At 37.6% G+C, this 24,102-nt stretch overlaps 3 protein-coding genes across 3 annotated transcripts in view; 2 read left to right on the forward strand and 1 right to left on the reverse strand.

Moving 5' to 3' along the window:
• Nucleotides 1-102: 102 nt before the first annotated feature.
• Nucleotides 103-3,542, forward strand: lrit2 (leucine-rich repeat, immunoglobulin-like and transmembrane domains 2). Its single transcript, XM_057342612.1, has 3 exons — nucleotides 103-209; nucleotides 665-1,437; nucleotides 1,813-3,542. The coding sequence occupies exons 1-3, from the start codon at nucleotides 103-105 to the stop codon at nucleotides 2,613-2,615; spliced, it is 1,683 nt and encodes a 560-aa protein (XP_057198595.1). The 3' UTR covers nucleotides 2,616-3,542.
• Nucleotides 3,543-3,695: 153 nt separating this feature from the next.
• Nucleotides 3,696-24,102, reverse strand: part of cdhr1a (cadherin-related family member 1a) — a 99,255-nt gene continuing 78,848 nt past the window's right edge. The window contains exons 4-19 of the mRNA XM_057342850.1: nucleotides 14,042-14,137; nucleotides 13,393-13,538; nucleotides 13,270-13,320; nucleotides 13,098-13,187; nucleotides 12,830-12,916; nucleotides 12,298-12,417; nucleotides 12,007-12,150; nucleotides 11,658-11,736; nucleotides 11,428-11,528; nucleotides 11,050-11,253; nucleotides 9,951-10,103; nucleotides 9,705-9,869; nucleotides 9,040-9,107; nucleotides 7,566-7,794; nucleotides 6,939-7,193; nucleotides 3,696-5,841 (exon numbers count right to left, since the gene is read on the reverse strand). Of these exons, the coding sequence (XP_057198833.1) occupies nucleotides 5,296-5,841; nucleotides 6,939-7,193; nucleotides 7,566-7,794; nucleotides 9,040-9,107; nucleotides 9,705-9,869; nucleotides 9,951-10,103; nucleotides 11,050-11,253; nucleotides 11,428-11,528; nucleotides 11,658-11,736; nucleotides 12,007-12,150; nucleotides 12,298-12,417; nucleotides 12,830-12,916; nucleotides 13,098-13,187; nucleotides 13,270-13,320; nucleotides 13,393-13,538; nucleotides 14,042-14,137 (2,534 nt within the window). The 3' untranslated portion in view covers nucleotides 3,696-5,295. The remainder of the gene's footprint in view (nucleotides 5,842-6,938; nucleotides 7,194-7,565; nucleotides 7,795-9,039; nucleotides 9,108-9,704; nucleotides 9,870-9,950; nucleotides 10,104-11,049; nucleotides 11,254-11,427; nucleotides 11,529-11,657; nucleotides 11,737-12,006; nucleotides 12,151-12,297; nucleotides 12,418-12,829; nucleotides 12,917-13,097; nucleotides 13,188-13,269; nucleotides 13,321-13,392; nucleotides 13,539-14,041; nucleotides 14,138-24,102) is intronic.
• chst3a (carbohydrate (chondroitin 6) sulfotransferase 3a) lies at nucleotides 16,279-23,228 on the forward strand. Its single transcript, XM_057342851.1, has 3 exons — nucleotides 16,279-18,454; nucleotides 21,270-21,456; nucleotides 21,532-23,228. Exons 2-3 carry the CDS (start codon nucleotides 21,377-21,379, stop codon nucleotides 22,724-22,726), a joined length of 1,275 nt encoding a protein of 424 aa, XP_057198834.1. The 5' UTR covers nucleotides 16,279-18,454; nucleotides 21,270-21,376; the 3' UTR covers nucleotides 22,727-23,228.

The following is a 24,102-nucleotide window of genomic DNA, read 5'->3' on the forward strand; positions in this document are numbered from 1 at the left end:
CAGTTTCTCACGTCAAGGATTACTGTTAATAAGCTTTACTGTACAGTTCCTGCAGTCATGTAGCGTGAGGACACTGTGCTTATGTTAGTTTTACAGGAGGCTATGGGCGTCTCAGATATATTTCGTTTTATTTACTTCTTTCTTTTATTTAGTCACATCAACTCGGAGTGTTTTCCGGGATGCTCCTGCGTGACTGATCGTTATGGAAGGTTAGTTTCAGCTCCTTTAGTGCATTAGATTAATAACAATGGTGTCATGATGTCAGGACGGTTCTGAGGAAAAGCGTAGCGTTGACATATTTGAAAGTTGAAGTCTAAACACTCTTAAAAAATAACGTCTTCTTTGAAGCGATGCTGTGAAACCATTTTAGTTCCTCAGAAAAAGACTTTCAGCCAAAAGTTCTTTAAATAAGTTCTTTTAAGTTGTTTTCTTAGTTTTTATAAGTCTATATAATTTTCCACTATTAGAGACATTTCTACAACAGAACGATTCTGTGGATGATATGGAACCACACTCATAGGCTACTGAACTTTTCATGCACCTCTACATTTAGGAATGTATAATACAGTAGATGTCGAAAAAATACAGTAAATACACTAAAGAATCAGATATTGCAAACAAACGTTCAAATGTACAACTGAAAGTATTCAACGCTTTTTTCTAGGTCACTCACATGTATGGAAACAGCATTACCGTCAGTTCCTGAGGATTTACCGCAAGACCTTACCAAAATCCGCATTGAGAAGTCACAGCTACGTGAGCTGCCGAGGTCAGCATTTTCCCGCGTAAAGTCATTAAAGAATCTTTGGCTGAATTTTAACGAAATCGCCATCATAAACATCAAAAGTTTGGAGGGTTTGGTTAACCTGACCGAGCTCAGGTTGCAGGGTAACAAACTGCGTTCAGTACCATGGACAGCGTTTGAGGAAACACCCAACCTGAAGATTCTGGACCTGAAACACAACCTCATTGACGCCCTCCCTGAATACGCGCTAAAGTTTTTACCAGGTCTGACCTATTTAGATCTATCCTCTAATCAACTGTCGGTCATTTCTAAGGACGTCTTCTTGAACTGGCCTCTGTACACAGAAAGCAAAAAATACAAAACCGCAGCACCTAATGTTGTTTTGGCACTTCACGACAATCCGTGGCTTTGCGACTGTCGCCTTGGGGGCTTCGTTGAATTTATCAGATCGTTGAGCCAGCCGTTCATTCTAATGAACTCGTATTTAACATGTTCTGGTCCGGAATTCAGGGCTGGGAAGTTTTTTCATGAGGTCGCGTTAAAAGCATGTGTGCAACCAGCAGTTAGAGTCCAGACCCCCAACATAACGGTGCCTTTGGGCAGAAACGTCACTTTAACATGCTTTGCGACGGCCAGACCTGAACCTGCTATTCGATGGATATACGGCCTTAAGATACTAAGAGGATTTCGTGGTAAGATTTATTCTTTTGAAAACATAAACGTATGTTTATCTTTAGCTATTTAAATAGCCTATATGTATTTTGAATATTAGGTAAACTCATCGTAAACATTGTTCTACAGCCAACGATATTTTGCATTTATAGCATTATACATGACGCACGATTCCTAAACTCTTATCCTAAAACTTTTAATACATCAGATCTATTTGCATATGTTGTTATATTCTGAAACAGGATTATCTCACAAATCGGTTAATCTCAATAAGATTTTTAACAGAAGCCAAACATTTAATACAACCAGAAAGCTTATGTTGGCACATTTTCACCCAAAGAACATATACAGTTATCATTTTCCTTTAAATATTATCATTTGTGTTATGTCTACAGAGATTCAGAGCCGTGTGGATGAGGACACTATTATGTCCCAGCTGGTCATCCCTTCTCTCCACCTGGCTGATCGAGGAGTCTACACCTGCATCGCCAACAATTTCCTTGGCAATTCTTCCATCAACATCCAACTACACGTGAAAAACCCAGATGGCTCACTGTCTCATTCCCCAGTCCACTTTGCTGCCATAGCTGAAGAAAACATTTACATCGACATCCGTATAGCCAAGCAGACAGTCTACGGCATCACGATCGAGTGGCGTGCTGTGACAGAGAATCCAGCGGAAACCTGGTTCACCATCCATTTTGGCCGCCCTGACTCGCCCAGGAAGGAGCTGATATACATCGGGCCAGGCATTAACACCTATTCTGTCACAGACCTCCTCCCAGCCACCAAGTATGAAATCTGTGTGACTCTGAAAAGCCAGGCACCTCGGAACGACCAGTGCATCGTGTTTGTTACGGGCAGTGATTTCAATGAGATGGAACAGAGAGAGAGGCTCATTCACATCGTGGTCATTGTGCTTGCCATGGTGCTCGCCGTGCCGGCGGGAATGTACGCGTGCACCACCGATGCCAGGTTCAACTGTTTTGAGCGTGGGGTGGAGATGTGGAGAAACAGGAGACATACTGAGCACCCTCACAGGCCGGATGAGAGGCAGGGTACGTTTGACAGTCTCCAAGCTGCCAGCGATGAAGGCCTCTGTCAGGAATCCAGCAAGGATCAGAAGACCCGACGAAGGTCTGCTGAAAAGATACATAAAATGAGGAATGATCGCAGACCGACAGCTGAGCTTTACTGAGGCCACATGCAAAGTGGTATCTACTGTATAGCCTGATTAATACCCAGGACTCAGAGAGGACTCCATTTTAATTACATTGGGAGGTTCATCCAGCTTGGAGATCTACACTACGTAATACACTAATTACAAGGAATGTCACAATCTGTGGTCACATGGTTGTATAAACTCATGGTTCATGAGTACACGTGTGACCCAACCATAGGCAGAAACAACCCAGCATTTTTTATAGTGTATGGTATTAATAATGGTTTCCTTACAGTGTACTATTGTAAATATGTGTTATTGAATGATTGAAAATCATTACTGAACATTACTGAATGTTTGTGTTTAAATAAAATGATTTCTGTAGTTGCTTTTATATGGGGAAACGGTTATTGCATATGTTGCAGACTGATTTTCATTTGAATTTAGCATTGTATTGTAATCATAACAATGAGAATAACAGCTGAGCAGATGAGTTTTAGCCGTCTAAAGCCGCAATGGTCAACACAAGCAGATGGTTGAGGAATATATGTTGAAAGACCATTTTATTGTTCACTTGATGTGAAAGCTATACAGTCATGCGCTTCTAATTCCCTCTAAGCCCACTGGCTTCTCAACCCCCCACCCTTCTGTGACGCAAATCAAGTTGCCAGTACTTAACAGAGAATGATCATTTACCGGATCCAAAATTTAACTGTATCTCTGCACAGCTGTCACTGGCTGATGTGTCCTCTGCTTTTCTAGATATTGATTGTGAAATGTGGATACCAGCGCGATTCAGTTATCTTATTTTGAGATTCAGTTTAAGATGTGTTTTTCAACACGACAGTCAACCTTTTTTTTTTACCAGTTTTCAACATTATTTGACAAAAGCAAAACAAATGATTCAGAATATTTAGTTGTTTAACACACAATCTGTTTGTATCATGTTACTGGTGTCCTTGAACAATGAATAAAGCTTTCAAACCAAATCCTCATATAAACTCGGAACATTTTCTGATGGGGACCGTTAAGTCCGCTCTGTGACCTCAGCCAGAGCTTTTCAAAGTAAACCACAGTACAAAATAAACATGGACACATCTTGTTTTTTTTTTAGAGAGGATTACAAACTTCCAAAGTGCGCTGATGCACAAGGATAAAAGAGAAACGCAACATTCAAAACCAAGTAATCCTCCTTGCTTCCTATATGGGGTATAATTCCACAACATTTGTGCTTTTACCCCCAAGTGCTGCTTTTACTATCTGTAACCAGAACTTTCGCCATCACAGCAGTTTTGTCTCATGCGCAGGGGTGTTTGAACAAAGCCATCAAGTGTTTAAAATAGACTGTTTGACTTAATATTAAACAGTGTTCTTATGAACTGTTATCATATGACAGTGCGTATTTAGAGATTTAGGAAAGCCACAGAGAGCAAACTCATAACTTGTCCTAAAAATCTTAATGTGAGCACCAAATCTAAGCTCCATGCTAAGCCCAAAAAACAACAAGCACAGCAGGACAGCAAAGCACAAACCACAGCTGCAGCTGGACAGTTTATGATAGATAACTGTGGGTGTCTATGATCACTTGTACAAATTATTTGTCACCAACTGGATCATTAGCCAGTATGAGAGAGAAACAACATATTACAATATAGACAATAGACAAACAGTTTTTTTCTCATTCTAGAAATTAAACTAAAGAAAAAGCAACAAACAAGAATTTAGCATTAAATATTTATATACAAAAGAGTTCATAAATTGAGAGCAATCCAAGAATCATTTAACACTGCATTATATGAAGGGATTAGGTACATTACATCATGCACAGTTGCACTCTTAAAAATAAAGGTGCTTGAAAGGTTCTTCACAGCGATGTCATAGAAGAAACATTTTTGGTTCCACAAAGAACCATCTCTTTCTTACCTTTTTATAATCTGAATTCTTCAGATGTTAAAGGTTCTTTGTGGAACCATTTAGACAAAAAAAATTGTGCATCGTGAAGCACCTCTATCTTTTGGAGTGTGCCTTAATGTATGAATAATTGAAAGACATGATAGTACTAATCGTACTAAAATAATTGTTTTTTTTTGTCAGTGGAGCTTTTTAAAAAATTTAGTCTAGACATCTGCTTAGCACGGTTTACACAAAGTATAATACTGGATTAAACAATCAAAAGGTTTTGTCAAATAAAATATCATATAAACCAACAAATTCTATAAACAATTTGGCATTGTGATGGTTCTTTAAAGGAACAGACAATATTCTATGAGATCCAGAATCCATATACTGTATACCCTGGCCTTAATAACTTAAAAACCATAGTGAGTACAGGACTATGAAGAGGCATATTTTATTTTCATTGTTAGTTTCCCTTTTTATGAAAAACCCTTATATTACAATTATAGTGTAAATATACGTGTATTTTAAATTTCCAGATGAAAACTAACCAAAGATGGAGAAATGTCCAAGAAGCTTACAGTAGGTACAGTGGTACACCAATGATTGTTTTTTATCCAGAAGAGGGCATGATAGCAGGCTGTTAGTTTCCCGTAACACGTCTTTTAATTATCCATTAGCTTTGACTTGCAGCCCCAACTAATGTACGCATTAGAAAAGATTCAGTAAGTAGCTTGCCAAGTTGGCAGACGTGTCCAATGCCTGCTGGGATCTTGTCCTTGTGGTCATCACTTAAGCAATCATACTTAAGCATACATACTCAGTATCTGTTAGCCATCTTTTTCTGCTCCAGTCTGAGTTTGAGCTCAGAAACCAGTGCCGTGTTGACAGGATTGTCTTTTTCCTTAACAGACCTTTTCTTTGTCTTGGACGCCACGGAGGCAGACACTGTAGGTACCGTCCAATCCCTGTCTTTTTTCCTGTAGTGACTTGGCAACGGTGGGGGAACGGGGGCGTTAGGAGGTGACGGAGGGGATCGATGTTTACACGCACTCCTGTTGTTATTACAGTTGACGTTTTCTACTGTAGGAATCTCAGATCCCCTCTCTCTGAAATGATCTCCATGATTTTCCTCTCGAAATGGTTGCTGAAAGTTCTCTCGTCTCCGAGGTTTACATTTCCTCCGTATGATGCGCCGGGAGGGCAGGATCCGGTTGGACTTTATGTTTCTTATGTATATAACGGTAGAGATCAGGACTGTCACACAAACCACGGTTACAATGACACCACCAATCAAGCCTAGGATATGCATGGGATTTTCTCTACTTTTCATTAAAAAGGACGCCAATGGTCCCCTGAGTTGAGTCTGTAAAAGAGCACAAAGAGAAATCAAGTCCACAGGACTCAAGGATTATATTGTAGGCTTTTGCTATTTGCCCAGAGACAAATGGTAAAGTGGGGGAGGTAAATCATCTCCCAGAGATGCCAACAGCAGTCAACACAGTGTTTGGATTGTACACATCTGTGTTGGAGAGCACAGATAGGGCTGCTCAGAGTAAATATAAATGGCATGACTGCATGGCATCTTGGCGTCTGAGAACTGACTGAAAAAAGTTGATTTAGCCAGATAATATGGTTAAATTTAAGTGCTACACAAGAGCCAGACAAGATCAGAAGACTTAAATGAGACACCCACAAATAAGACCATGTAGCCTCGTCTTTATGATATATATGCTGAACTAATTAAGTCTGAACAGATAATCAGACAATTCAGAAAAATAGACATATGTGAATGATTTTATTGTAACTGCGCTCTTTTACAGACAAAACAAAATGAAAGATGGAAAAGAAATAAAAAAACCAAGCTGAGCATTTGTGTTGTTGTCAATTAAAGAAATATATTTGCAGTCTTGTAACAGTGTCTCATGGTCAGGACCTTCTAATGATCTTTCTGATCTTGCCCTTTGGGTGGACCCGGGACTTTTTCACGGCATTCCAGTAAATTATGGTGGAAATGAAAACGGTCAAACAAACAGCGAGGACAACAACGCTCATACAAATGCTGAAAACAGTCCAGGGCCGAGTTCTCAAACTCAAGAAGTATGATATCATTCGTGATTTGATCTGTAAAGGACACAATAACACTGACTTAACTCTGTTATACTGGTAAGGTTAAAGTTTCACAATACAGATAAAATAAAGGTCTACTTAAATTAGACCTTCAAAAATATTGTATTGAAAAAATAGAAAAAAGGTAGTAAAAAATTGCACTCAAGAGTAAAAACTGCAGTACCAAGTTCACTAAAGAGATAATACTGGCAACAAATACTGGCTACTGTTTTGGCTTACATGTACAATAAACGTGAGTGCAAACCTCTTTGAATGGCCTTTTGGTAACTTTTAGATTTTTAGATTGTTTTGAATGAGAATATTCTTGAAATAACAAAAAAAAAAAACACTTACCGCTTCTGTGATGTCAATCTTTACTATAGTAGTGGTACTAAATGATGGAGAACCTCTGTCTTTGGCCTGAACTACCACAGACCAGGTACAGTCTCTCTGGTTAGTGATGTTCTGGACAATGTCCATAGACTTGATGTACGGCTTTAACTTTATTTCTCCTGTATCTGCATCAATGTCAAATATGTTGTCTGGGTCGGTTTTCATGATGGAGTATTCAATTACATTGTTTGGCTCCTCTGCATCTTCATCAACTGCCTAAACATCGTCAAAGAAAGATAAATCAGAAATTACAGAACAGTGAACAGCCTTAAAATGACAATTATGTCATCATTTACTCAGCCTCTTGTCATTTCAAACCTGTATGACTTTCTTTTTCCCGCAGAACACAAAAGAAGATATTTTGAAGAAAGTTGGTAATCGAACAGCACTGGCCCCCATTCACTTCTATTGTACGGACACAAAACGTGCAAGTGAATGGGGGCCAGTTAACAAAATTCTTCAAAATATCTTCTTTTGTGTTCTGCGGAAGAAAGAATGACATACAGGTTTGAAATGACAAGAGGGTGAGTAAATAATGACAGAATTGTAATTTTTGGGTGAATTGTCATTTTAAAATTAGAAGCTGACCTCTATTTTCACCGGTGCGCCGATAATCATCGTCTTCTCTAGTGAGTTTTCATTAAATGCTGGTGAATGGTCATTGAGGTCCAGGATGGTAACAAAGACTTCAGCAAGACTGTATTTTCCTTCTGTGTCTTCGGCCTTCACATAAAAGTTATACTTGGATTTTACTTCAGCGTCTAGACTGGCCCAGGGCTGGGTGTAGATGATTCCAGAATCAGCCTGAATGAGAAACCTGCATGTAAATGTATAGAAAATAAGGTTAGGCTTGTCGTATAGATCATTTAAACCACAAACTCTTTCTTTCTGTTTGTGTGAAACTTATTTTTGAATCAGTATTTTTAAAACAATATTTCATGGTGCTAAATCTACAGACTGCACCTTTAAGTGGGGCAGTTACATGAGCATGACAACAAATCTATTTTCTCCATAAATCCCATTAGCAGATTAACCAAAATGGAGGTCTAGGTACTACGTGTGGTGTAAAAGCAGATTGTTCCAGAAATTGAACTTTGTAGTTCTATTTTTTAGCTCTGTAGAGAAGAGATGATGTCATTTGGTCAAAGTAAACAGTTGATTGGATATTGGAAATTTCTACTAATGACATAACATGATTGAACTTAACATTTAAATGAAATGATTTCATACAATTTAGACTTTTGGTGCTAGTTAAATGAAACAAGGGATATAAACTGGTATTACTGTCTTTACATGGGTTCTAACTCACTTGCTCGCTCACTCAGTTTTAAATAACGTGTGCAAGACATCAAGTTCAAAGAGCCAACGGGAGCTTACACCACAACGATTTAACATGCTTTTTCTGCCAATAAGCCGCCACTTACAGACTTAATTTGGTTCGTAGTCGTGTGTTTTATGCTGTATAAAACATAAATAATATGTTACCAAAAGAGATCATGAATCTATCTTTATGGCCTTGAGAAGCTTAGAGCTGGACACATGTTCATTGAATATAGACTGAACTGCATTCCAAGATGGCAAGAATTTTCCAGCTATTTGTGCACTGGGTTTGGAATTTAATGAAAGAAAACAAAATTAAATCCTCTTGGGTACATTTCGTCCTCAGTGACTTGTCATAAGGCAGCCAGAGTCACAAAGCCAACTCTTACTACTGCAAGTCATTGGAAGTTTGCCAGAATGGTTATGATCATTATTATTACCACCTGTTTATAAAGTCTGTAATGTCTTAGGAGCCTTAGTATTTGTAAGCTGCATGTGACTGGACCCCTCCAGTGTGTGATGAATCGAGCTAAGCTCAGACACATCCCTCCTCCTTTCCCATTCATTAAACCGTCTGCGTTTCGGTGCTAATGATGTTGCATAAGCGATTGCTTTTCACATGGCTTATTCCAGTCAGCTGGTGTTGCACCAGCAGGTCCCACAGCACCTTACAAGCGATCAAACATACACTAACATCCAAAGATGGAGATGAAGAGCGTGATACCAGAGTAATGTTACTCACAGGTCTGCACCTGAACCGTAGATGGAGTATCTCACCACTCCCCATAGACCAGAATCAGGATCTGTGGCCTGTGGAGAGCATAAGAAGATTGGGATAAACAAACGTCACAAACATGCTCATTTATGGTGAACGTGGTCAACGTCTATGTAACAGAACAGATGACTTTTGGGGATGTGAGGATTTACTCATGTTTGGAGCATGTTCTTATGTCCAAAATCTAGCAGATCACTTAGCAAATTGTAACCTCGAAACATATTATGTGCCTTATATTATATTTCATATTTTTAGATGACAGTAAAAACATATTCACTTATTTTATTCGACATTGAGGAAGTTGATGTTACTGTCACCAGAGAAAGTGAATGGTTTAATGATAAGACCACATCAGGTGATGGTACTGATGCCATTAGTGTCTATTAATGTCAAAATCAAATCTGGGCTTTTGGTGTTACACAACTGAATGAAAATGATAGCCATCTGGAAGCTTACTGCTTAGTAAGAATTCACATACTGAGCATGATTTTGGAATCTGGTCCTCCAACATTATATTTAGATGATTATTGCTTAGCATTTTTTATACTGTTGCAGAACACTCTGGAGAGGATGACAGACTTGTTAATCTTCTTGTGTTTTTTTATATAATGTCTACAGTGTCCTGTACTCACTGTCACAGACACAACATTGGAGCCTCCAGGTGAGTTCTCTGGAATCCGGGCAATGTAAAAATCGGAGGTGAACTTTGGAGCGTTATCGTTGGTGTCTAGTAGATGAATGATTATATCTGCTGTAGCACTGAATCTCTCAGGTGTGTCAATCTCGACAGCGAGGAGCTGGAAAAAAGAAACAAATACGTGACATTTTGGCCTCATTATACTCTTCTAAATTTTGCTTATAAAATTCCAGCAGATTACCTTAAATGTCAAAAATTTTGATTTCTCAAAGTCTATTCCAGCAGAATCCTCTACCAGGACAGTGACCTGGGCTTCATTCAGGACAGTCTGAGGAACCACCCGTAACATGCGGCCTGCGCCAACCAATCTGAGGTGGAATTTTGCATTTGCTCCCTAACAACAAGAATACACCATAAACCCATTTTGTAACATAATTTCATCTCACAAATAATACTTACAAATGTAATGTTTACAGCTTTTAAAAATGTAAATTTAGAATGATATCTCAAAACCTTTTTTTGAATGGATGGCAAAAATGTTTTTTAGTTTGTATGTTGTTGCAATGTGGTTCCCAATGTGATCTTCATTTGTGTAATGAATCTGCACATCTCTCAATGAATGCTGAATAACCAGATAAATTATTACATAATATGACACAAGCTCAAAATGGACCACCTGCTTGTTTGGTTACATTCGTTTCATTTATGTAACATAAATGAATCTGTTTCATTATGACTGAACATTGAAGCACACTGAAGTGATGCATTAAACTAATGATTTAATGCCATGTTTATCTTTAAATAATGCTCTTTGCAAATATTCTGTTATACTTAATCTGCTATTATTAAACACTGACTAACAAATATAAAATAAACAGATATCTACAGTGTAAAACTTTACTGTAGTTTTGCAGCAGATTTGACAGTAACTTACTGTAGATTTAATTACTACTTAATGCTACTTTCCTATCAGTACTGTTTTGATTTTCAGTTAAACTCAACTTTAGCCAAAATTAAAACACTTTGACTTTTGAGATTCAAAATGAGCATGAAGAGACTGGTCTCATTACTGGCATTAGCACAGCAACACTGCAAAAAATGACATTCTTCTTAAGCATTTTTGTCTTGTTTTCTAGTAAAAATTTCTTCTGAACTTCTGAAATTACAATACATTCACATAACAAGAAAAGTGACCTAAGATTTTTAGTCTTTTATGAAAGAAAATAAAAGAACTAGGTAAGTTTATGTTTAAAACAAAATTGTAAATTAAATCTACAGTAAGTTACGGCAAGTTGCTGCAAAACGTTTAGTGTGAGAAATGAAAGCAAACAGGAATGTACCTGATCTGAATCATTGACTGTGATTTTCAAGCCCCTCAGAAACTCTCCCACTGGAGGATGTTCATACATTGTTAGTTCAAACGTGTTCTGTGGTCCATTCTCTCCGTAGAACGTGGGTGGATGGTTGTTGAGATCCACTACCCGAATGGTCACTGTGGTAACAGCATAGTCCATTAGTTTCCCTTCTGGATTGACTTCTGATGCCTGAGAACAAAAGAAATGACGGTTGTGAAATGAAGGCATTAACACACAACCATGCCAGATCAATTTTAATAATTGCCTCATTCATAAAATAGGCGAAATGTTACTGTAGCGCTGTTTCAATTCAGAGATCAGGGATGCAGCAGCAAACATGTAAAGAAGAGAAATTAATTTTACCTTGACTTTTATATTAAAAGTTTCCCTTTTCAGTTGTGTCGGGTATACTTTCAGTGTAATACAGCCACTGGTTTTATTAATGGCAAAAACTCCATCTGCTCCTGTATAGATTAAATAAGAATGTGTTAAATTGGTGGTATAAAATGCAGTTTCGTTTAAGATCTGATATTTGTTTTTAGTTTTTTGTTACTAATGAAAAACTTACTACAAACCAGAAAAGCACTACATACCAGAGTCTATTGAATAAATGACTGGATTTGGATTTGCTATGTCTCCATCTTTGGCAAAAACTATAAATATCTCAGAGCCCTGTGGACAAAACTCAGTCTCAGATTTGGAACGGTACAGTCTGTTCAGTTAGTCGATATATTTCCATTTTAGGTGAAAAATGAGAAATGATCTACGAAAGCTACAGCATTTGCCAAAAAAGTAGTGTAGTTGAAGGCATTTGCATATATTAGAAAACTATGTAAGCCAGTAAATTTCCATGATGGTTTATAGGATGACAGAAGCTTTTTGTCTTTTGTGCAAGCTGCTTTGAAACACTGTACACTATGACATGTGTGGAGTGTGACTCACAGGTGAGGAGACTTCATAGACATAACCAAAGTAAGGTGTTCCAACAAACATGGGGGGAGTGTCTTGAATGTCAATCACATTTATTGTCAAGGTGGCAGATGATGTCATCATTACTTGTTTTCCCTTGTAATTGCCACCACCATCCTGAAACCAAAAGTTTAAAACAAAATAAATTGTTACATTAATATGTATAGTGTAACATACCTGATAATTCCATAAGTATTCAATATAATCAGATAAGGGCTGGAAATGGGAACAATAAGCTTTCATTGGTGAAACAGAGTCTCTCACCTTTGCCACTACAGTGATGAAATGCGTGCGAGATTTCTCATAATCGATGCCTTCTCCAGGTTTTATCCTCAGCACACCGCTGTTGTGGTCAATAGCAAACTTTGTGTTTGGTTCAGTGCTCTAGATTAAAAAATATGTGAAAGGAATAAAAAGCCATTTTGTGCCATTAGGGGGAAGGTCAAAACTAATTTCTCTGAACTACAGTTTAACACCCAGCTGTTTTGTTTACAGTAATAATAAACTTTATATAGTGAAACATTTGCACTACCCAGCTGTCTTCCACTTAATCTAAACTTGTCCCAAACAGCACAAGCACAGAGTGGACTGATACTAAAAATCCATTTAAGTCCAGTTTCAAATGGGCTCATAGAATTTTTTTCTTTATGACTCAGTATTCAACAGTACTGTTAACATGTGGATTCAAATAAAGGCTCCAGCATTAATGAACTAAAGGCAAATGTCATTCTTTTATTTAACCTTAATTCCATTTAATACAGTATGTAGTCTCAGGCAAGTATTTGCCAGATGTTACCTGGAGGGAGTAAGTGACCGATCCCCCTGAACCTGTGTCTCGGTCTACTGCCAACACTTTGAAAATGCTGCTCCCAGATGTTGTGTTCTGTGCACACATATTAATAGAGTTTAAAAGAAGCCTACTGAATAATTTCAAAATCATAGTATTTTTATTGACTTATTGAGGAGTTAATTAACAGATTACATACATTGCCTTAATTTCATATTAAATGTTAATAATAAGGAAAACAAAGCAATTCACTTATAACTCATAATTGAATCCTCACCTCTGGCACATCCACGATGGAGGGCATATTTTGAAACTGTGGTCTCTCATCATTGGCATCCAGTACAAAAACTGTAACCTTTTCAACAACCTGACATGACACCACAGTGTTGGAAAGATTAATAAGACACATGCCTAACACTGGATGAGACTTTAAAATCAACAATACTTGCTTTATTCAGGCCATCTGAGATACTGACAAAGACCTCAATTGCATCTTGTGCCTGTGATAATAAACAGCTGTCAGGTTCTAAACAAATATAAAAACGCTTTAGACTAACACATGCTAAATGTACCTCTCTGTCCAGCTCCTCTATCAAAGTTACTTCTCCAGATTGAGGATGAACACAAAAATATTCCTTGGATCCAGATTCAAAGGTCAGCCCATATTTGACTGGCTGACCTTCTGGGTCACTTCCATTTAGAACATAAATCTGCGTTCCTGTAAATAACAGCAGCGAATTAGCGAGGAATTGATAATGAATGAGAAAATTACATTTAGGTCTTTTATTAACAACAACAACGGTTAAGACAGTAAAGTATGTCAATCTGTGATCTCTCAAAACTGTACACACTAGGCAGAGGTTTTTAACCAAACTGGATGCTTCTGTTTTTACGTTTTCTAGACCTAATGACCTTGACACCACTAACACCACACAATACCCGTTGAGCTATAAGAACAATGCATAGCACAGCTCCTGAACTCAATAGTATCTCACAACCAACCAACTTCATCAGAGCTCAAAACACGGTATATAATAAATAGCAGTCACCATGTTATTGTTACTGGTTACTGTTGACCAAAACCCATCAACAGATGCCGTCCAAAATGTTTCAAGTCTAATTAGTTGGTAACATTAGCATAAACATGCAAGTTTAGTGATCTGAACAGCAACCAAGCAAAATATTAATAATAAATTGAAATGAAATATAATAGCATCTTACCTTTCAATGTGTCTTCTGAAAGACTAAACAATGCCATGTTACCATTGCTACTGTTGGGCCCATTATCATAGAAATAAGGTGCGTAGTCACTTTGTGCTATAAACAACATTAAAGAGACCAAGAAATGAGAATAACACAAACCAATTTAACAGTATATCATAACCAGAGTTAACTTTGTATCACAATACTTGTCCAGGATTACAAATGCTTTACGTCATGCATGAGCGCCCTGACTTAATAAAGCGTTTTCATTACTTAAATTCATTTAAGAAATTCATTTGAATTTACTTAATTATAATCATTTACAAAATATATTAAAACAATAAATAAATAATAATTTTACATTATAATAATAGAAAATAATACATTTTTATTTTTATTCTTTCTTTCAGGGACATTACTCACCTCCTACTGTCAAGCAGGAATACAGATGATGCAAATGAAAAAATGAAATACATACATGCATTATACATCAGGTAACAATGTAACAGTCAAGTATAAGAACGTTTAGCCTGTGGTTTACATCCTGAATTCACAATGTGTTCTCTAAATTGAATACATACCAAAGCAGATATATCCTAGCAGAAAAAATAATGAAAATTGTATTTCCATAGCATTCTTCATCCTATCAAAGCAAAGCAGGCCAGATAGCGCACTAGGGAACAATGCTATAGTAGTGTCCTTCTAAATGTGTTTATTGCAGATGGAGGAGAGTTAAGGCAGGTGCTAAGAGCCTAATCCAATGACACGCCTTAACCCTGTTGTGTTTGAGTCCAGTAGAACAGAGCTCACAAGACGTTCATGAACAGCACATCTGATATGACAGCTTATGAAGCATTTTCATGTTACAGTACTTGTTTTAACCTAAATACAAAATGATTCAGCATCAAAGACTAGCGAGAAAACATTATTAAAGAGTAATTCATTTTTTTATTTCATTTTCATTTGAAAGAATTTGATCAATACAAGATGTACTCAGTCGCTGCTCAATTGGCCCCACGTATAAATGGAATGTACAATTTGTGAAAATGAAGTATTCATTTTAATTATATTCATGTAATTTGCAGTCATTGTTACAAATAACTGAGGATTTCTTGCACAAATTAACTGGAAAATCTATTTGGACACTGGATACCACTGAAAATATACTTTATTTCTTTGTATACTGTTTTAAGAACTATGCACTTAACAAGTAATTACTGCCTTTGAAACTGATTCTAAATTGAGAGATTGAAACTTCAGTAAGCATATTTGCGAAATTATCATTGCACATAAGCATTTTCATATTACTTTTGTGCAGATGAGCAGCTGTGCGGATCACAAAATGAAACACCTGCCAATTTACCTTCATCAACATTTGTGAGTGTAGCTTTGCCTACAGGTTCAATTTGTATGGAGCAGGCAGATGGCAGGCAAGCAGATTAACCTACAATAATCCTTCATCATCATGTAGTGCTCAGAGCCAGCCAACAGGGACACACAAAACAGAAACATGTCTGGATGTGCACTACAGAGAAGACTAGAGTCTAAGCAGGGAACTGAACATATAATATTGATTATCTTGTAGGAACTATGAAGATGTTGACTGATCTGTTCGTTTCTGCTCCATACACTAAATTTAACATTTAATAAAAATAACATTTATTAAAAATATCTCTTTTGTACTATTTAGATTTGTAATAATACTTAATGTAAATAAATGATAAGGACGACGATGATACAGCTAACGTTGTCCACATATAAATCACTTCAAACACTTTGCATTTGTGTTTGGTATAGTGGAAGAATGGAAAAGCAGGTTTGACCTACAGTTCATCAGAAGATTAAGATTGTACATTTTTCATATATTGTGACCATGCACGTCAGTCATGGATTACATAACAGAATAGAACAGATTTGCCATTTAAGTGAAATATTATCATCTGCTTAAATCTGTGACGTGACTATAAAAGGCCTTAGATAGCCCTTTTATTGTGTTTATCCTACCATGGTTTAAAATAGGACATGCACGTATAAAAAAGGGAAAAGAAAAGGAAATGTTCCTGATGAAAACTCATCCTGGGAAAGTTCAACCACTGACATTTTGAACCAAGCAAATTACTATTACATTTCAGATCTCATGTGCAACACAGATGCTCTATAACAAGGTTGAAGATGAATGAAAGAATATTGTGTTTATTAGTAAAGCAATTATACTAGAAACATAATCCCTCTAATTATTTAATTGAAATCCCAGTTTCAATGTGTTTACCATGTATTTAATCCCTGTACATATGTGAATGTTACTTCTTGGATTACAAATAATTTTTGGATTGGATGAATAAAAAACTCAAAACCCAGTTTAAGTCTGGATCAACTACAAATTTGGATCTTTTAATCTTCTCACAAACTTCACCTGATTTAAAAATATAATATACAGGCATATTTTGGCTAAGGGTGGAGGCTTTTACATGGTCCTCCAATCCAATCATTTTGTCACGTTTCTCCTATTTCCAAAACATTTTCTCACGTGAAGAGCCCCCCTTTTTTCCCCCACAAACTTGCTATAGATTGTATAAACACTGTAGTGTAGACTGTACATCTCAGTTAAATCATATACACAATTATATTGAGATACAAAGTCTTGACTACACCAGGAGAGTCATGCATTTTATAGTGTTTCATAACACTCCATTTAGCAGCACTGATTCAATAACCATATTAAGATTGTAACTTTAAATTCGCTTTAGATAAAAAAACATTTGCCTAATGAATTCATTTTAAAAGGAACACTCATCATCATGTATAATTTCCATTAATAAGAAAGTTTCTATTTGATTCAATCTACTGGAAGACTAAATATAACTGCACTGTGCTGGCTCAATACAAAAAAAATCACTACAAAAGCCCTAAAAATGTCAATGTTTTATGTCCACTGTAGTGTTACAAATTGTCGTCAGTAACACTGTGCATCACTGCCTCCAAGTGGCAAGAATATATTACTGCCAAACGTCCTGAAGCTCTTTCTCGCAACACGGCTTGGAGACCTGTAAGCGTATTTTAGCAAAGAAAAAACATCAATGTTAATTGCACTAAAAACACCATAATAAATACACACAGAAAGTGAGCAGTAAAAAATATAGAATGCAAATGACTGCTTTCTGGATTTAAAAAAAAAGCTTTGTAACACTTATGTTGTTTGTGTCACTGTTGCCCAGAATAGCCAGGATATAGTTTACCTCACAGCAAAAACACTAACATGACAGGAACTGTCATAAAAAGTTATTTTCTTGCATCAGAATTAGTTTACTCCTCGCATATGGTATACGGACCAATAAAGTTATTAAATCTTGTGACATTCATCCCCGGTCTCACCAATGGCATAACATAAATCTTTAACCATTCAACGGTAGGCTACCATATAAATAACTACAGCGATTATTTACGAAACAATGATTATTTCTCATAAATGTCACAAACCGTTAAAAAGCGTTGTTAGTTGCTATAGCCTCTCGATTTTAACATTGGTCTCTTATAATGTTCTAGCGCTTAACTTATTTGATTTCTACATTTCTTGTGAACACTGCTGCCACTTACAGGTCATAACAGGAAAAACATCTATCATCATGTGTGATTGAATGTGGTCATTAGCCTCGTTCATTATGGCAAGTAGGGGTCCACTCTCTTGTGGAAATTACCAGTGGTTTTATTATAGTACAAGAATGTTTATGGTGGGATGATATATTTCCGTATAGCAGTTTCACTAGAAATGGTCGTAAGGTTACTAGGTTAATTTTCTGTAAGCTTGACGTTTGAGATCTAAATTGTTTAGTTCAGTCGCTCATTGAGTGTACAATCTTTCCCCGCAAACTAAACATTGGCGCTTATTTTGAGCACAAGAACACATACGTGACTCAGACAGGGGGTGGAGAAATCCACGTAGGAGTGTCCCGAGCCCTCCTAAACAGAAAAGCCCTTGTGAAGACCCTCACATTAGGGGGTTCTCTTTTTTACCACGTGACCCTGTATCCAAGGATAGCCCAAACTTGAGCAGTGCCGAACGTTTTCAGCACGTCGCAAAGAAAAACGCAAATGGAGATACGTCTGTAAGTCATTAATATTGTTCGAGTCTGGAAATGACTTCAGGACATTTCACGCGAAGAGAGTACATGCAAAAATGTCAAAGTTGGAGCGTTAAACTCAACTTTAAACCATCAAACTCCTTTTGTTCGTGGATTAAAAGATTCTCAGGGGAATCCTCTTATCTAAGTCTGTAAAAGTCAAACATTAACTTTGAGTTAAAGCTTTTATACTGACTTAACTCACTGCAGTAGTTTGGAGACTTTACGTACGCTACGGAACAATGTGTACCGGTGACCAGACGCGATCATTCGGGATGCTCCGGAACTGCCGCCGGAGACACGTTTAGCCAAGGTCAGTGTGACACATAGGCTACATTGATTTGGTCCTCTCGTGTCTTCTGCGTTTCTTACTATTAAACTCTAATATTGCCACAACAAAAGCATTTGGGGCATCAACCCTTTATTTTGCAAATGAGCACCAAAAGTGTTTCATTTCAAATCTAGACCTAAATCTCATTACTTAAAAGAAAGTGTTTATTTTTTACAATTGTATACAGTATTATATTTTTATTTATTTAATTAATTTCTATGAAAGCCACTGTTCATATTTTCTCAGGTATGCATAGATAAATCAGCAAGCAACATTTCTGTAAGTTCGCCCTTATTAGCTCATCAACAGAACAGCTAGTGAAAGCAATACTGTAGCCTTACTTTGTATGTGCGTCTGTGACAGAGAAAGCAGCATTTGGTGCCATGTCTACTTAAGATTTTCCATGACAAATACACCAATGTTCCCCTCCTCCACCACCGCCGCAGCTGCAACTTGTGGGCCCAGGCAGCACATGTGAGGCTGTCTCTGGTGATAGTGGATTTATCTCACAGAAGAACTCCAGCTAAACACTGCCTATCTCCCAGAAGGCGCCATCACGCACTGCTGAACCGCAAAGCGCTCAGTAATGAAACAAGACAAAAACACAAGGATGAAACATGCTCCCTAGCCCTAGACTGCGCACACCTCTCTGATACCCGCTTGCTAACTCACTTTCTGTGTCATGTTTCCTGACAGACACCGGCACTAGATTATATCAGTGTAACAGTGATTTTCCAAAAGTTTAAAATGACTGACCACATGTTATAGACCGGTCGGAATACATCAGATACACTATTATTTTAACAAGCCTTTGATGTGTAGTGTACCGTCCGTTTCTTGGAAATATAAATGAATGTCGGCATCAAAGCGCAGTCATTTTGTAGATAATAACAAATGAAAAAGGTTCATGCAAGCATCCTTCAAAACCAAAATTTCCAGTACACGTTTAACACATCTATACGGCTGTAAGAGAAGCCATTAATGTAATTTGTATAAGAATGATGAACAGAGCGATGTCCCTTTCTGCCTGAGCAGATCATCAGATTTGTCAAATGCTCCAGTGGGTTTTGAATATGTAAAGATCTCGGCTCAACCGCCGTGCCTGACAGTTTGACGGCTATGGCATAATAAGCCTACATAATTGGTTTATATTTACTTGGACTGCACACTATCATTCGTTGACGGCATGAAAATTGTGTCACATCCTAAATGCTACTTTTTGTGCAGACAAATTGCGTGGCATTTACCTATGACAGTTGCACGTAGCACGATACGCATCTTATTTTATGACGACAATACTGCACTGTGTGATTTGTGTAGGGTTTGGAAGAGTGTTACAGTCGAAAATCTGACATCACAGATGTATTCATGGTATGGTCCAGATTAAGCCCTATCAACTGGTGTTTGTCTTGCTGTTGAGTTAACAATGCATTACTGCGGGTAAACAACAGTCGAATCTGGTTATGGTGGCTAATGCATATAAAGCCATTCTGTGGGGTTATATGGGGTCAAACATGCCCTAAAGCCACTGGTTTATTGCAACAGCCCAATCTATTTTGAGTGTGTTTGACAGGGAGAGAGAGAGAGAATTTTACCTCATTTTGCCTTTGGTGCGATAAAAAACAATATCCATACTTGGGATTTTTTTAAATAGTGCTAGTACAACAGAGCTTTTCAAAAGGTATATCATTATAACAACCGTTCCACAACATTTAGAGGAAGTGTAGAAAATGTGTTCATCATAAAAGCCTAAAAGGTGTTTTACATATATTAAAACGTTTTGTTAAAACTTGTTTCTAAACCCGTATAACCTGTGTAGAGTAGTCAAAGTTTTAACTACTAGTGTAGTAACAACTTGAATAAAGAAACTAAACCCTGGAAATGTATCACCTTAGTAAAGTGTCAATTTTAACAGTTTATGACCAAAACTACCCCCACAACAGACCGCTGCAGTGAGCAAATGTCTTGTGGAAGTAAAACGATGTGAAAGAATCTTGAACTGTTTCAGTTAAAGGGAAAGTTCACCCAAAAATGCTAATTTTGTCATCATTCACCTTCCAAACTCGTATACATTTCTTTGTTCTGATGAACACAAATGAATATATTTGGATGAATGCTTGAAACCAAACAGTTCTTTGCCACCTACTCGTTATATGTTTTGCCAGCTACTGTGTGCTGTTCTACCAAGAAGACGAATGAATGAAAACAGCTATAAATGCAAGTAATAACAGCTAAACAAATACAGAGCAGAAACCACATTATTTACAATTAAATATTTCTCAGAAAACGAATAGCTTCATTGCACAACAACACAAAATCCACACAGAAACTGGCTTCCCAGATTTAAAAAAAGAATTTCAGTGTCTCTGCAATAAGACGTGTTATATCCTTTTTGCAGTAGGTTGCCTAGGGGCAGCGTCATGAAGTTACTGTATGATTTTTAGTTTCCTCTTTGCTCTCTAAGGTTGTGCTCTGAAGCACATAGATCACGTTTTGATGTGAAAATGATTCATCGTGACCCAAGTACGAAAAAGCGCACAGACCAAAGAGAGACATTGTGCTACTCATCATCTCTCATCATTCCAAATTAGAGGAATTACTGGACAGGTGATGACAGTGCATGTTGCTTGTTGGGGAACAAAGCTGAGATTGTCTGTGTCTGCTTATATTCCCCTGTGCCAAAAGGTTTAAATCTGTCACCGGTCTGAATAAATACGTAGGCTGGTGTGCTTGTTTTATGTCTGTGTGACTAATACGGTTGTCCTAAACTGTGGCGTTGCTTCTGATTTTATTTCAGATGAATTGTTAGTGCAGGTTCTGACATGAGATGAGACCAAAACCACTGACAGCGGTGACTAATAAGCAGTCTGTGGAGGCACTTTCTAACCAGAATTGAATTTGAGAATGAGGAACAAGTATGCAATTATCATTATCTCCATTGTGGCGCTTGTCGTCATCGAAAAGGAAAACAACATTATTTCAAGGTGAGAAGTTTTAGAAAAGAATAAATTAATTTAAACTTTACAAAGTTGTAATTTTATTTACTCTCAATATTTTAGGGTTTCAGATAAGCTCACACTTCACAGAACAATGCAGACGCCTGAGACGCCGGTCTCAAGTTCTTTTGTGCTTATGGATGACAACAGCTCCTATCCAGATGAGATTTATACCGAGAATGGCACTCAGATTTTAAGGGCCAGCCAGAAAGGCAAAAAGCACATCCTGTTGATGGCTACAACTCGCACGGGATCCTCCTTTGTGGGCGAGTTATTCAACCAACAGGGCGCCAATATGTTTTACCTCTTTGAGCCGCTTTGGCATGTGGAGAGGATGCTATCGTTGGGCACAGGCGGCACAAACACCAGCACATCTGTGTGGGTGTACAGGGATGTCCTGAAACATCTCTTCTTGTGCGACTTCTCTCTTTTGGAGAGTTTCATCAGCCCCCCTCCCCGGGACCACGTCACCCATGCCCTGTTCCGCAGGGAGTCCAGCGTGGCCCTGTGTGAGGAAGGGGTCTGCACCCCAGTGGTAAAACACGTTTTTGAGAGGTACCATTGCAAGACGAGACGGTGCGGGCCGCTTAATCTGACCTTGGCGTCTGAGGCCTGCCAGGGAAAAAAACACAGGGTTATCAAAACCGTTAGGGTCCAACAACTAGACACTCTTCGTTCTCTAGTAGAGGACCCGCAACTGGATGTCAGACTCATACAGCTGGTAAGGGACCCTCGGGCCATCCTGGCATCAAGGATGGTGGCTTTTGCCAATAAGTACCAGAACTGGAAAAGTTGGGCTGTGAATGGAGAAGTACCTGTTGAGGACGAGGAGGTGAAACGACTGGAGGGAAACTGTAACAACATCCGCATGTCTGCCGAGCTGGGCTTGAGTCAGCCTGAATGGTTAAAGAACCGTTACATGTTAGTGCGTTACGAGGACATCGCCAGGTACCCCATGCAGAAAGCAGTGGAAATGTACAATTTCACAGGGATTCCATTTACAACACAAGCAAGGGACTGGATCCTTAAGAATACGCACACGTCGGCGGAGGCCAGCGGCGTTTATTCCACCCAAAAAAACTCTTCCGAACAGGTGGAGAAATGGCGCCTGCGTATCCCTTTCAAACTGGCCCAAGTCGTACAAGAAGTTTGTGGACCGACCATGAAACTTTTTGGCTATAGGTTTGTAGAAAATGAACAGACATTGGTAAACAAAACTTTTAGTTTGCTTGAAGAGAAGGAATTTACTTTTTCATAAAAACATTTTTAACGCTTTTTCATGTTTATGTCTAGAGTGAAATGTGACCAGGTTTTCTGTATCTACACTGGGATGTTGGTTATACTGATCTGCTTGTGACATCTGTCACTTGGTTTAACTGAATGCAAGAGCCTTTAACCTTAAAAAATGATTGGTTTAAGATGTCTTCATCTGATAAAACCTTTGCTGTAACGTTAGGGCAAAAATCCTCGATACTCATGTGATGAGAAAGTAAGTGGTCTGAGTTTAGTGGCTGTACGTGTATGAGTGTAGGTTGTGAGGACCAATTGTTTGAACATGTCTTTACAAAGATGAAAAACATACACAAAAAACTGACGTCATTCTACCTATTTAAAAAAAGACTAATTATGTTTTGTGTTTGTGTCAAGGTTAAGTTTAGGGAATAGAAAATAGCAATCGCCTGGATTGAATCTTGTGTGTATGTGTCTGAACAGCATTTCCTTTTCTCTAAACATGAACGGATAATGTTATCTAAAGAAATAAATGTTATTTATGTGTGGATGCTGCTAGAGTTGTGATCAGTGTTTTTTTTTTAATTGCTTTGTTGAAATTAAAGCAAAAATGATATAAAATTAGTTCAGTTTAATTTAAAAGACAAGATATTAACTGAGAAATAACTTGCAGTTGGTGAAAATGCAGTCAGCTTTTGGCAAGCAGCTGTGATGACTGAATACAATGTTGCCATTATTCACAAATAGACTTTTTGTCCATGCAATGTCTTTATATGTTTTAAATTTCACTTGAATGTTTACTTAACATCTTTTTAATAACTTCAGAAATAGGAATAGAATATCTGAAAAGGTGTAAAAATAGAAAACAAGTATTGCGTTTAATGCAAAAGTATGGGGTGAATTAAAGGGACAGTGCACCCAAAAATAAACATTTTAGCCTCATTTACTCACCCTCGGCGTGTTCCAAATCTGTATAAATTTCTTTGTTCTGATGAACACAGAGAAGGATATTTGGAAGAATACTTGTAACCAAACAGTTCTTGGCCACCACTTACTACCATAGTAAGAAAAATGACAATGGTAGTCAAAAGTGCCCCAGAACTGTTTGCTTTCCTGAATTCTTCAAAATATATTTTGTGTTCAACAGAACAAAGAAATTTACAAAGCAATTTTTCCTAACTATGGTAGTCAATGGTGGCCAAAAAATGTTTGGTTATAAGCATTCTTCTGAATATCATTCTCTGTGTTCATCAGAACAAAGAAATGAATACAGTTGTAGAACAACTTGAAGGTGAGTAAATGAAGACAGAATATTTATTTCTGGGTGAACTGTTACTTTGACAATTCACCCCCTTTACAGTTTTCATAGCATTACAATTACAATTGCATTCTTGCAAGTAGTTC

The sequence above is a fragment of the Triplophysa rosa genome, linkage group LG9 (assembly GCF_024868665.1).
Source record: "Triplophysa rosa linkage group LG9, Trosa_1v2, whole genome shotgun sequence".
NCBI classification, from domain to species: Eukaryota; Metazoa; Chordata; class Actinopteri; order Cypriniformes; family Nemacheilidae; genus Triplophysa; species Triplophysa rosa.

Bases quoted from the DNA above. Each gene is read 5' to 3' on its own strand.
- lrit2 (XM_057342612.1), top strand. From the start codon at position 103: ATGGGCGTCTCAGATATATTTCGTTTTATTTACTTCTTTCTTTTATTT. The intron at 210-664 runs GTTAGTTTCAGC...GCTTTTTTCTAG, and splicing joins GTGACTGATCGTTATGGAAG to GTCACTCACATGTATGGAAA. The intron at 1,438-1,812 runs GTAAGATTTATT...TTATGTCTACAG, and splicing joins GATACTAAGAGGATTTCGTG to AGATTCAGAGCCGTGTGGAT.
- chst3a (XM_057342851.1), top strand. From the start codon at position 21,377: ATGAGGAACAAGTATGCAATTATCATTATCTCCATTGTGGCGCTTGTC. The intron at 21,457-21,531 runs GTGAGAAGTTTT...TCAATATTTTAG, and splicing joins GAAAACAACATTATTTCAAG to GGTTTCAGATAAGCTCACAC.